The sequence below is a fragment of the Diadema setosum genome, chromosome 12, assembly GCF_964275005.1.
Source record: "Diadema setosum chromosome 12, eeDiaSeto1, whole genome shotgun sequence".
NCBI classification, from domain to species: Eukaryota; Metazoa; Echinodermata; class Echinoidea; order Diadematoida; family Diadematidae; genus Diadema; species Diadema setosum.
In genome coordinates, this window is record NC_092696.1 from 16,055,450 (window position 1) to 16,069,321 (window position 13,872).

General features: G+C 37.3%; 1 protein-coding gene across 1 annotated transcript in view; it reads left to right on the forward strand.

Annotated features, from left to right (window-relative positions):
• Nucleotides 1–3,562: 3,562 nt before the first annotated feature.
• Nucleotides 3,563–13,872, forward strand: part of LOC140235752 (uncharacterized) — a gene marked incomplete at its 5' end in the record, with an annotated part of 41,969 nt that continues 31,659 nt past the window's right edge. Inside the window, 5 exons of the mRNA XM_072315765.1 lie at nucleotides 3,563–3,575; nucleotides 4,655–4,860; nucleotides 6,321–6,393; nucleotides 7,545–7,637; nucleotides 10,453–11,583. Coding sequence (XP_072171866.1) covers nucleotides 3,563–3,575; nucleotides 4,655–4,860; nucleotides 6,321–6,393; nucleotides 7,545–7,637; nucleotides 10,453–11,583 — 1,516 coding nt within the window. The remainder of the gene's footprint in view (nucleotides 3,576–4,654; nucleotides 4,861–6,320; nucleotides 6,394–7,544; nucleotides 7,638–10,452; nucleotides 11,584–13,872) is intronic.

The following is a 13,872-nucleotide window of genomic DNA, read 5'->3' on the forward strand; positions in this document are numbered from 1 at the left end:
AAGTCAACAGTTATCTACAATTTGTATAATTCACAAAACTCTTAACCACTCAGTAGTTCTGTGTGTCAGCCACACTTAAGCCTTTTTGTTGCAGTCTTCTGTATTTTTTATCTATAAACACAAATCTAAAAGTATAAGAGCTGATGAAATAACATTTTGTGTGGTAAGAATGTATATAGAAATGTTTGTAAGTTTTGATGAACTTTCTTCACAAAAATATGTACATGATGGACACACATGCAGTGCATGGGTCTGCAAAGGTAGCCTAGTAATGTACTGGAATTTACGGTGAGCCACACCAAAATTAAATTCAAAATCTAACGGTCAATAAAAATGTACTAAATGTTACCTTCCACTTTCAATACTTTATGGGAGTTTCTAAAATGATACTCTCTTCAACATACCACTGTATTTATACAACTCTTCATTTAAGGCATGCAAATGGGATTCCCTACCTTTAAACTACCACCCATTATTTCAGTGTTCCACGTGTGTCTTACATAAACTTCGCATTGGATATTGCCCAGTCGACTACATAGATGATTAAGGGAACGTTGGACATTCACGCCAACCGGTTGTTATTGTTGTATATCTTTGAAAGAGGATCCAGTGTGGTGCTGACGCGAGGGGCAGTTTTACCGTGACTGGCACTCGCGCTGGCTGTATGGAAACCGGATCCGACGCAAAACGGGTTTATGTGTATAAACCAGATAGTGCCGGATACTTTCCTCAAAAGAAAGCGATATGTTTAACCCTATAAAGCCCAAGCTATTTTGATCCCTGCCAGGCCCAAGGGGGGGGGGGGGGCACATTGTGCCCCCCCTGTATAACTTCTTTATTATATGATGTATGACCGTCATATTTGGCACATGGGTAGAGCAACTCGTACTCTACATGACCCAACATTTGAAATTTCTCAAGGTCATCCACTGAGGGCGCTGTTTACCAAAATATAAAGAAATACATAGGAAATACGCTAAAATCATGTTTTTTCTGTTTATTTCTTTATCCCCAGTATATATCTTTGTTTAAATATCAATCATTTTCATATTTACCACAAAGATAAAGCAAGTCAGCCTTCACTGTTTGTTATGGTTGAAATTTCTCAAGGTCAACACATGGGGGCGCTATTCATTAAAATATAAAGAAATATATAAAACCTATAATGTATTGCTTGGAATGAATACATATATTGGTATTGCATTTCATATTTCCAAAATATTGTAATTTTGAGTTTGCAGATTGATAATATGATAAACAAATGATATTACAGGTACAGCTTGTGTGAAAATAACACAAAATAAAAGGGTAGTCTTTGGAAAATGCTGTATTTTCAATTATTTTTATTATATCTATTGTTTGATGCCTATGTCGTATAGAAAATAAAGGAAATAATAAGAAAACCATTTCAGGGTAATTCACAACCATAATTCCTTCACCCTTTGGTTCTTCAGCAAATTACAGCCAAGAAAAACCCCATTTCATCCATAATTATACTGTTAACTGAACTTGGAACAGAAAATCATGCAAAATCTGATGAACATGGTTGTCAATTTATGGTTGCCATGGCAACCAGCAATATCGGATATAGCTAAATTATATATCAAAATGTGCGCAATAAGATTTTAGGAAAAGTCGCCAAATTTGGTTGAAATCGGGTAAAGGGTATAGGAGCGGCAAACGAAAATATGGTAGGGGGGGCACAATGTGCCCCCCCTTGGGCTTTATAGGGTTAACAACGGATTGATATGCTAGCTTTTCCAAGATTGCTTAAAGGCACTATTTTAGCAATGTATCCATTTTGAAGAATATGAGATAACCATGATTATAAGGCCATTCACGTTGTGTTTTGGTTTGCCTTTTATTGTTTTTATTTTGGTCAAGATCGTGATGGGTGTTTTTTTTTTAAACAAACATAATTTGGGGGGATTTTGAGGTTTTAGTAAAACTCAATGTTGTAGCGTATATGTTAGTTTTTCTTGTTGTTGTTGTTGTTGTTGTTGTTGTTGTTGTTGTTGTTGTTGTTGTTTGCATAATTCCGTGATCCAGGAGATTCTGCGAATAGTGCGATATTAGTCTCCTGTAGCACTTTTGTGATGCTTTTGATGGGTTCCTTAAGGGCAAAGAACATTCCGCTTGTAGGATGACAAATTTCCGTCTCTATACGCGATATAATTATAATCTTTGGGAGACAATTTATCACAAATTAAGATCAAAATTCTAATGAAGCGGAAGCATGGATGTGCGCCGAGAAGTTCTGAGAACTCTATGCGTCGTACATGGGGACAAGAAGGCGAGGTGGAGACTGTATACATGGTATACCGGTATACAAGCACGTATGGGCAAACTTCCGTTCAAACTTGATATCATACGCGGCTATTTTGTTTTACTGGAATTGGGACGGAGAATCAAGCACCAATGTGCGAGGACTCACAAACGCATTCACACACATCGTCACATACACACACACACTCAATTTATCTATCTATCTATCTATCTATCTATCTATCTATCTATCTATCTATCTATGTATTTATATATCCACCTATCTATCAATCTGTCTAGCCATCTATCTATCTATTTATCTATCTATATGTCTGTCTATCTATCTATCTATCTATCTGTCCGTCTATCTATCTATCTATCTATCCATCAATCTGTCTGTCTGTCTATCTATCTATTTATCTATCTCTCGGGCTATCTATCTATCTGTCTATCTATTTATCTATCTATCCATCAATCTGTCTATCTGTCTATGTATCTATCTATCTTTCTGTCCATCTATCTATCTGTCTGTCTATCTATCTATCCATCAATCTGTCTATCTGTCTGTCTATCTATCTATCCATCAATCTGTCTATCTGTCTTTCTACCTATCTATCTATCCATCAATCTGTCTTTCTATCTGTCTATCTATCTATCCATCAATCTGTCTATCTGTCTTTCTATCTATCTATCTATCTATCCATCAATCTGTCTATCTGTCTGTCTATCTATCTATCTATCCATCAATCTGTCTATCTGTCTTTCTATCTATCTATCTATCTATCGATCTATCCATCAATCTGTCTATCTGTCTATCTATCTATCTATCCATCAATCTGTCTAATTGTCTATTTATCTATCTATCCATCAATCTGTCTATCTGTCTATCTATCTATCTATCTATCTATCTATCTATCCATCAATCTGTCTAATTGTCTATCTATCTATTTATCTGTCTTTCTATCTATCTGTCTGTCGGTCTGTCTTTATTCTCTCTATCTTCTCTTTCTCGCTGTATTGTTTGTTCTTTTTTCACCAGAGTGCTTCAAGACTACCCTTTTTTTGTATGTGGTTATGTATTTCAAGAAGAGGAAATATCTCTCATTCTCCATGAAATCATGTTTATCTGGCAGTTTTCCTGTAAAAAGATGAGGAAGTTCAGAAAGCGTAAGAACATTATTCGCGATGTCATTTCCCTTTAAATTGGTTACAGCCATATCACATTCATATGCGTTTCTCTGAATTTCATTATATCTCCCTGCAGATGTTAAGCCTCGTCATCGCCGATCTTTCACAGCAACTGGTTAAAGGTAAGTGTTAATGGAAGCTGCCGTTCATTCCTGACTTACCGTTAAACCATAATAACATATACACATATTTTGTTACGATAGATTATCATGACATAGCTCCGTGGTTAGACCTGTGTCCCTTTTGACAGTAATACACAAGGGATGCAACTTTGCTTTCAGTCGCAGAGGTAAGAAAACGCTTCACCCTACAATAGGCCTACCCCCTTACCACACAAGAGTTTTTATCCTTTTATTTGTTGTTGATGTAGATAATAGGGTAATCCTTGCATAATTCGTATTTGTTATGCATGAATGGACCAATCCTGTATTGCATCTTTGGTTGAGGCTATACGGGAATTAGAGGAACAAAAGTGACTTGGAATCCTTTCTTCCGAGGTTTGGACCAAACGACTTTTTAACTTAACATTTTATTCAGACGTGGGAAACACTTTCTAGTGTCGGCTATACTTCAATCAGTCACGTTCCTACTGTATTAAAGTAGGCCAGGGATAGTTTCGATTTTCTGAAAAGCATTGTGAGACAGATCGTACGTCTTTATTCAGCACTGCCATATCGATACCCCCAAAGGTCAATATCCAGTTGGTACGTGACTCAATCAACGGAAATCGTAATAGAGAAAATTCACTTTCCATTAATTTTATTATAGATTTTGCAGTTCAAGTTGCTGTATTACGGGTGTTCAATTTAATTCAAATGATTTTATTTCCATACAAAGTAATACAAAGCAATATATATATAACGCTTACATGAGTACACAATATTTTAAGGAACTTTGAATCACATGAGGTGTTCTTTGCATGCGTGCGTCTGTTCAATTCAGTTCGATTTTATTTCTGCATTTTTTTCAATCAAATCATATATGAAAGTGACTACACGTGTATTTGTCAACAGAATAGGAAGAACAATATTACACTCATAGTATAATACTCACAATCTTTAAAGGTTAAACATAACGACGAATTAATGAGATCAAGGGAATGGATGTTATTGCTGTGGGGGTTTTGTGCATAGTTTGCATTAGCTTTTGCGTTGTATCAACGCTTTCTTGTTGCCTTTTTTCTTTTTTGGTAAATTGATAGCACAAGATGGCTCGGGAATTTGGGAAGGCCAGGAATACACGTATTACACGGCGCAGAACTGGGCGTTTGGCGAAGCCGAGGATTATTGTAAGACGCAAACGAATAATGAGGGTCGTCTCGCAGAAATAACCTCCCAGAGTATTCAGGATTACTTCGCCAACACTCTTATCACCAGTGGTGCCGATATGTGGATCGGAGCTAAGAAGGTATCAATTTTGAGCAGCATAATGGAATCAGGACATCGGCCAGTTAATGATTCTTTCTTTCAATGTCATTTCTGGTTTCGTCATCACCACAAATGTCTTTGCGAGAACAATTATATTTTACCGCAAGAGGAAGTGGTTCTTACTGCGAGAGTGCAAGTTGCCGCAATTTAAAACAAACAAAATATTTAGCTGCCACCTTATTATAGAAGAATCACTTATCAAGAAAATAAGAGGGACATATCAACTTACTAATATTCAAGTTGCTTTATTTTAGTATGTTTGATAAGGTTACATTCCTCCGTAAAATACGCCATTTTTTTTTTTTTTTTTTTTGTAGGCTGGACACCATTCTTTCTTTCCGGTCATATGCCATGAGGAAGCTTTCTGTTATGATCTGCGCACGTGCAAAATCAAGGTCGAGTGAGAGCGTATATTGTGTATCTTTCATTGACTTTAAAACGAAAAGGCAACTGAGGATCTTAAATAATTCTATGGTGTGTGTTTCATACTTGTTTTAGAACGTTTGACAGGTAAACGTGATCCAGGAACAGTGTTTAAAGGGATAGTACAGTATTGGTGGAGATGAGAATTGGGCTTTTAACTTTTTGCGAGATACCAAGAAAACACTTCTGAAATAGTACAGAGCATACCATTCCAAGAGGAATTCCAAGTTTATTTGATGAAAATCGGGTTTGGAATGACTGAAACATCAAAAAACAAGGTAAAACAAAGTGACCGTAATAAAGTGTGGGTTCCACACTTATGAGATCGCTCTGTTTTGGATATCTCAGCCATTTCAAAAACACTTTTCATCAAATAAACATTGAATTCCTCATGGAATTACATGCTCTTTCATATTTCACAAGAGGTTTCTCATTCTCTCACCAAAAAAAAAAATGTTAGAAACCAGGAATTAGCTCTCAACCAAAACTAAACAATCCCTTTAACAAAAGCTCTCAATGCATTTCATCTTTACGTAAGTCAAGAAAGAAGACACACTTCAATAAGAATGTTTCATCTCCTTTCCATCCTTCAAGACCATTCCATCCTATTTGAAAGTCTATGGTGTAGGGGTCAATGACACATGCGATGGCCGTAAACTTTCTTGCATGGAGGGCTAATCTCCTCGGTGTAGAATCAGAGAACTATCGAATAGAGCAGACTTTGCGTGGTAAAACACTAGTCTTCCTTTAAGGATCTCTGACATGCCTGAAGTAGGAGAACAAAAGGTCAGTCAATGTACGTGCTTAGATATGAAACACGAAATACATTGACTCTTTTGGGTATTTCATTTATGTATTTTTTTTAATTCTTTTTTTTTTTTTTAACCACGCGAGTCCTTGAACATAGGAAAGCTCGTGAGAGTACATTATGTATAGCCTCAGGTCAAGCCGCTATCATGGTGACGCTTTCTTCGGTCTTCTTTAAATACATTCTTGTTCTTTCATTGTATATTATAGGTTAGCGGGAGCTTCACGTGGATATATTCCAACACACCTGCAGATGTCTTGTCTGTTATCGGTGCAGGCAACGGTAAGCTTGCGAAGAGTAGGTCAACTTTGTTTGTGACTGTGTTCATTTTGATGTGTATGAATTAAATAAGAAAATATGTCACACAAGACTAATCAAACTAAGACCAAAACCAAGACTAAGGTTGTGACACGTCCACCAAAATGGATGTGTAGAGTAACTGTATAGCAATACTGGTAAAACACATCAGTGGATATGTTTGAGGAAAATCAGACAATCTGTTCAAAAGTTATAGATTTTTAAAGTTTCAGTGCCACCATGACATCGGTTATAGTACATAACACATCGGTGAAAAACTTCATCGATAAGTTCAACTGATGTTGCTGCATTCTCTCAATTACTCCACACATTACATCTTGGTGAACTTGCCCTTAAGTTTCGCAGATTCTTGACGCTTGAAGTGTATGTTAGAGGTAAAAGTTGAGAGATATGTCCATCCAATAGTTTACCTGTAAATCATTTGTTGTGTCGCAGACCAACTTTTTTTTTATAGGTCATGCATATATCATTGTGTGCATGTATCATTATCATTATCATTTTTTTTTTTGCAACTGATTGACAAATTGCCCTACACTGACGTAAATACGACTCGAGATAAGAATTTCACCGATTTGAATTATCATATTTTGTAAGTGGTCAGTGTGTTTTTTTGCATCCTCTGCACCACGCGAACGAGCCAAAAGAATTATAAGGACAGTGAAAGTTGAGCTTGATTAGATTCTCGCTGTATAATTTTATGCTGATCCTCCTGTGTATCCTGCCTATAGCTCTCGGTCCAGATTTTGATTAAATTTGTATGATCCAACATGATAATCATTTCATTCTTTAGGCTTGTGTCTTTTTATATTCAGGGGCTTATCTGTGTATTATGTGTGTTTGTAGTTGCTTTTGTTTTACAGGTGTTGTTGTTGTTGTTGTTGTTGTTTTCTCTTTTTCTTCTTCCATTAAAGTGCAGGCTTTATGCTTGAAGAAAAACGCACTATTTTGTGTGTGTGTGTGTGTGTGTGTGTGTGTGGGAAGGTGCTGGCCACTTCACCGTGTTAACACCCTGCTCTTTCCGATGAATAGATGAAGCGGGACCTTTTATGTGCATGGGTTTCCTAATGATTACTGTTTTATTTTTATTTTTTTATTTTTGGCCATCTTTCTCGCAGGAAAAGACTGCGTTTTCTTCCGCGCAGACGCGAAATGGAAGGCGGGAAAATGTTCGGCCGATACTCACGGAGTGATTTGCGCCAGACCTGCGAGTGAGTATTTCATAACAAGCTGTGACGCTGACACCAGGCTTGCACCATTCTCTCTCTCTCTCTCTCTCTCTCTCTCTCTCCTTACATCTATCTATTATCTGTCTGTCTGTCTCTCTCTCTCTCCCTCTCTCTATCATCCATGGCGCAAAAAAAAAATGAAAGATTTTACAGCATCTATAACTATATAGCATCATTATAAGAGTATAATTATGTCATCTTTTGAAAGTTCTTTATAGTTCTTTACCATGACAGGTATGGGTTACAATCACAATAATATACTTAAAACCGTTTGATAAGTTCGTAATCCGGTTTTCTGCCGATTTACGTTCGATTAAGTGTGATGTAAGTGTGCGTTTTGTAATCAAACAATCAAGATGAAATTTAAGTTTCCTTCTTTTTTGGTGCTTCGTATATTGTTCTTTGTTTAAGGACTGTTGCTATACAAATCACTGTGATTAGAAGGTTATATACGACGTTTGATGCATTATATGAATATGTTATATATATATATGTATATGTATATATATATATATATATATAGATATATATAATATATCTTTCTAGTAGATTTTAAGAGCAGTAGCAGGCTTCGTGTTCATATTATGTGGTATTATATGCTCTTTTACACCTTTTTATTCATATCTATGCATACTCATTTGCACTTGCTACGAATTTACGTCACGGTCGCTACCTCTACAAGGACCGTTTCTACTTGTTATACATTCTGCACTTGTTATAATAATGCACTTAGCACTTTCACAACTATGACTACCATGTGTGCACTCCTACGACCACGACTTTCACTACTTCTGCTATCACGCTTCCTCGCTGCTTGACATACGAACATTTAAGAACTGCGAACAAATTTTCCTGCACTATTCCACAGATGCTTCCAAGACGAATGTGGCTTTATCCCGCATCCTTTTATTTTCTAGTATAGTCCCTGTAGATTAGCTTCGCTTATTGCATGTACGCGTCAGGAGGCAACAGGGGAAAATAGAGAACAAAACAAAACAAAATAAAACGTAAAAGATTCGTATTTTCAGTCCGCATAGAAGATAATTTATTCAGAGCCTTTTCACTTCCAGGATTAGCGACAGAGTTTCACATCATCAATCTCATCGGCAATTAACAAAAAAAGAGGGGGGCAGAAGAAGTTCCATCAAACTACACCTAAAACCACAAACTTAAAAGCACACGATAGGATTTGAACTCAGGACCTTCTACTTTAAAATACTCATTATGTTATACAATGCATTAATCTTACCGTACATTAATTATTGTAATGTTGTCTGGGGAAACTGTAATAAAACCAAAGTAAATGTTATTTTTCTTTTACAGAAAAAGGCAATAAGAATATGTACCAACTCACATTATCTAGAACATACTGATCCATTATTCCTTAGACTAAAAGTTCTTAAAGTTGACGATATACACAAATTTCAAACAGCAATATTTATGTTCAAATACACGCAAAATCTACTCCCACTCTTCCACAACGCATTTTCCCTTAACAGGGATGTCCATGCTTACCCCACGCGCCATCGTAATGATTTCCATTTGAATAACCCTAAACTCCTATTAGCTCAAAAATCAATTCGGCATAACGGGCCTGATATTTGGAATTCACTCCCTCTCCACATAAAACAGTGCACATCTCTTTATTCCTTTAAGGCAAATACAAAGAAATATTTCTTGGCACAATATCATACGGTACAGTAATCATTAAACATGTACCTCTTATACTCAACAACAAGGCAATATTTGGTCCACCCCCTTTTCCTTTTCTTTTACTTTGCTGCTTGACCCTTCGCCCATATTATAACATATCCAATCATTTTCTTAGAAGTGCTGACCATCAACACTTTCGCGCTTCATCACCTGCACACGCACTCACAGGCACCACTCCTGTTTACCAAGTAATTGTATAAAACTGGATTTACACGCACTTTAACATGGCCCATCTGTATTAGTGTTCAAGTACTACAATAAAAAATGGTAATTTAACTCTGGCTGACCGTCTGTTCAAGCACGGCTTATAACGGCGGCCCTCTACATCATATGTATATATTATATATTGTACTGTGAATTAAGTCATTATTGGCCATATAAACATTTTGTATGTTATTTAACGTTTCATTTGTCTTTACATACAAAATATGACTTACTATGTAATATGTCAATAATTTTCAGAATTGTATTTGTGTAATTGAACCTGCCTTTGTTATTTTTGTTATTCTGAAAGAAAATATGAAATGCAGAAAATAAAATCTTTTCAAACTTTAAAAATCTGGAAAAGAACTAATGCGCAAAGCTCATTTTGAAAAGTCTGTCCAAGAAGACAGAGCTTAGTCTGAATGTCAAACTTTCTTCATTCGTTTGTCCTTTTGTGCTTTTTGTATGCTCAATATTGCTTGCACTTATTTTGGACAATGCTCGACGATGATTAGCTGAATAATTCGTTTCATGTCGCAATTGGAAAATAATATTTGAAAAAAAAAATCAAAACAACCCTGGAAGGTTAATATGTTTTTTCACTACTCTTCTTTCTGATACTAAATGCTCTTTTCCAGACAGTATTTGATGATGTTTGATATTGATATTTGCAATTTATATTTAAGAAGGGGTTGATGTTACCTAAAAGGGTCAGTACCTTCAACCGGCTATAGGAATTATTTTAAGATACTGGTAACCTAGGGCGCAAGTTGTTTGGGGGTAATTACAGATTTTAGAAGTGAATTCATTACACCCGAGTTTTTAAACGAAATAATGGGAAATATTCCTGCTTCTCAAACCCATGCTTTTAACTCGACAGCTGCTGCAGCATCGCCACCAACAACCTCACAACCTACTAATCCATCATTAACATTGCCGACCACAAGAGCGTCGACATCCCAAACGCGTTTCTTTGTATCGTCGACGAAGTCTGTAACTTTACCTCCAATAACGACTCTTGTAACAACCATTACAACACCCCGTAAGAGCACAACCTTGGGCCAGACAGCCGCAGCAACCCATATAACAACCCTAGAAATAGCAGCAGCAATAACAACATCACCAGTGACAACTAATCCTGTCGTAACTGCCGCTCCATCAACTACAACCCCTCCTACAACTACGACCCCTCCCACAACTACGACCCCTCCCACAACTACGACCCCTCCATCAACTACAACCCCTCCTACAACTACGACCCCTCCCACAACTACGACCCCTCCCACAACTACGACCCCTCCCACAACTACGACCCCTCCCACAACTACGACCCCTCCTACAACTACGACCCCTCCTACAACTACGACCCCTCCCACAACTACGACCCCTCCTACAACTACGACCCCTCCTACAACTACGACCCCTCCTACAACTACGACCCCTCCTACAACTACGACCCCTCCCACAACTATTGAACGAGGGACGACTTTGACTATACTGGCAACAACAGCTAAAACGTCCAAACCACCCACAACCTCTACCACGTCCAAACCACCTACACCCTCTACCACGTCCAAACCACCTACAACCCCTACGAAGTCCAAACCACCTCTAACTCCCACAACGTCCAAACCACTAACAGCCAGGAACACTAGCTTGTCCCTCATAATTACCGATAAAACCACTCTAACAAGTGAGCTTCCTTCAACATCAGCTGCACAAACTCTTCCAGTAACAAACCAAAGCTTCGAGCACTCAACAACATCCCTACCACTTGACATATTCACCACTGCGCCGGCAACAGTCACCACTTTGCCTTCGCCCGCGATCGCCATGGCGAAACTGACGACAGATTTTCCTGCATCGTTCCCATCAGCAGGGTCGTCTCCCTCGCCGACACCGTCGATGACGGAGACGAAGACACCAACTGTGACTGCTGCAGCTGCCGCACAAATTTCCTTGATACCGACATCGACAACGGGCGCGACATCGAGGGTAGCAGCACTTCAAGGTAAGCCAAAATTGATAACATGGCAAGACAGTGTGTTATGAACGGCTCTCCTTATGTTTCTTTAATAGTAAGATCCCTGAGAACTTAGTCTGTTTTAAAGCGAATCATAGATTTGTGTCATCGATTGCTTAGAATTCACGTAATTCCTCATGTAATTTTTCATGCGACTTTACACGTGGCTATAAAAATATGGTGGAATTTCATAAGGTTTATGAGCTGCCGCTGTGTGGTATATATCGTGTAGATTTGTAGAATATCATCTTGATTTCTTTTAAACGCCAAAAAAGGGGACATTATAATTGTTAAAAATGTTTTTTTTATTTGTAAACTTATAATGAGTAAAGATAAGTTAATTGATGATTATAGCGTCCTCCATATATATTACGTAAGTATCTTGCACATCGTAAATGAACGATCATACGGAACTAGTCTTGCAAATTAACGTTTCTCAGTAGAATATGTAACATATCGCAAAATAAAGCATGGATGTTCAATTTGAATGAACAAAAATTAAATACGACAAAACATACAACATACGTAAGAGTCCATTTATCAAATTTTGCATATAAATGAAAATGAAATAGGAATATTATGGGACCTACTTGATTTTACCAAGAAGCAAAAATAAATGTAGTTGATATTGTCAAGGGTGAAATGGGAGTAGTATCCTTCATTTCGTCAGGGATGAAGGAAGTTCCCTTTCACCGTCTTCACAACTGTTCAGTTGAAAGGACTTCATATCCTATAATATATTCACAAACTTTGGTATTTTATTGTTTGATTTGTTTTGTTTCATTTTATATCATTCCGACAGCACTCCGGAGCTTCAGTAGTCTTAAATCAGTCTCATTGGAATTAAAAATGATTATCACATTGCTTCCGCTCCCGCGTATAGCGCGCGCGCGTTGCGACCACGTGAAAACAGGTGTGCTCGTTCCGTTGTTTCTCCCATGCCTTGTATCCTGGTAGACTATTTGTTCTTCCTCTTTTACTTGTAAAATATAGCGGTTCGTTTGTTTGTTTGTTTGTTTGTTTGTTTGTTTGTTTGTTTGTTTGTTTGTTTGTTTTTGTCTGGAGGATATACATTGTACATATCATACTGACAATTCTACATGGATGGAGTTCGTTTACAGTCATGAATATTACGCCCCATTACTTCCCATAACTTATCTCTTTTATATTGTTCCATGATTTGTTATAATATTTCATTTTCTTATGTCTGAGGCATCTATCCATCACGTCCATTTGTACTATTTATATTTTTTGACAATATTCCTCACGTATTTTATATGCTTCAAATCATGTTCATCTTTAAAAAATACAATGTTTGAATTTAACTTTTGAGCGCAGAGTATAATGTATATGCAACACAGCTATCAGTTTCTCCTGGGACTCAAGTTCGACGGTGGTTTTTGCATTATTTTCCCGACTCTTGAACAATGTTGACAGTTTCATTTTCGTAATGTTGTGCGAACAACTTCCTGAAAAAGATAGCATTCAGTTCAATTGTTTCCTATGCACTGAAAAAAAGAATGGGTATTTGGTAAATTATCATTATTTCCCAATTGAATTGTGCTACTCAAACAATTTCAATGGATTTCCTACCTTTAGATATTCATGAAAGTTAACAAAGCGATCAGTTTAGGAGTTTAGGTTTTTATTTGGAGCTTTGACAAATTGTATGAATAGTATTACGCTACTTTGTTTCCTCCTCTGTGGTTGAAATGAATTCTGATTCTTCTTTCCCGGTACTTAGACGAAACAACAATTAACTCGTCGGTATTTCTTTATGAGGTAACCGGTAAGAACACTCCGTGTGTTAACTGCCTTGAATGTTGTGCGTGACGTCAGCGTGTGTAGTCTTTATTCTATACGCAACTTTATCCTACTTGCTTCGGTGTCAGTGGTAGTGAACGTGATTTCTCACAGCTTTGCATCCATGCAGTTTGTTCTTTTGTTGTTTTTTTTTTTTTTTAATGACTGTGGCAATTTCCGCTTTGTGTCCCACGTTTCGGCGTTCAGTCAGGGTCAGGTTGTTGTTTGTTTGTGTGTGTTTAGGTTGAGTGGTGAATTCTTTCTAATGGCTTCCCTTGACTCTTTGAAACTCCTTATGTCTCTTCCTCCTCCTCTTCCTCCTCCTCCTCTTCCTCCTCCTCTTCCTCCTCTATTTCCTCCTCCTCTTCCTCCTCCTCCTTTGAAAAACAACCTTTGGAATACCAAACCTTCGGAATAACGCACAAATATTCGGATTAATGAACCATTTTCTTTTTCGCATTAACGAACATCTAG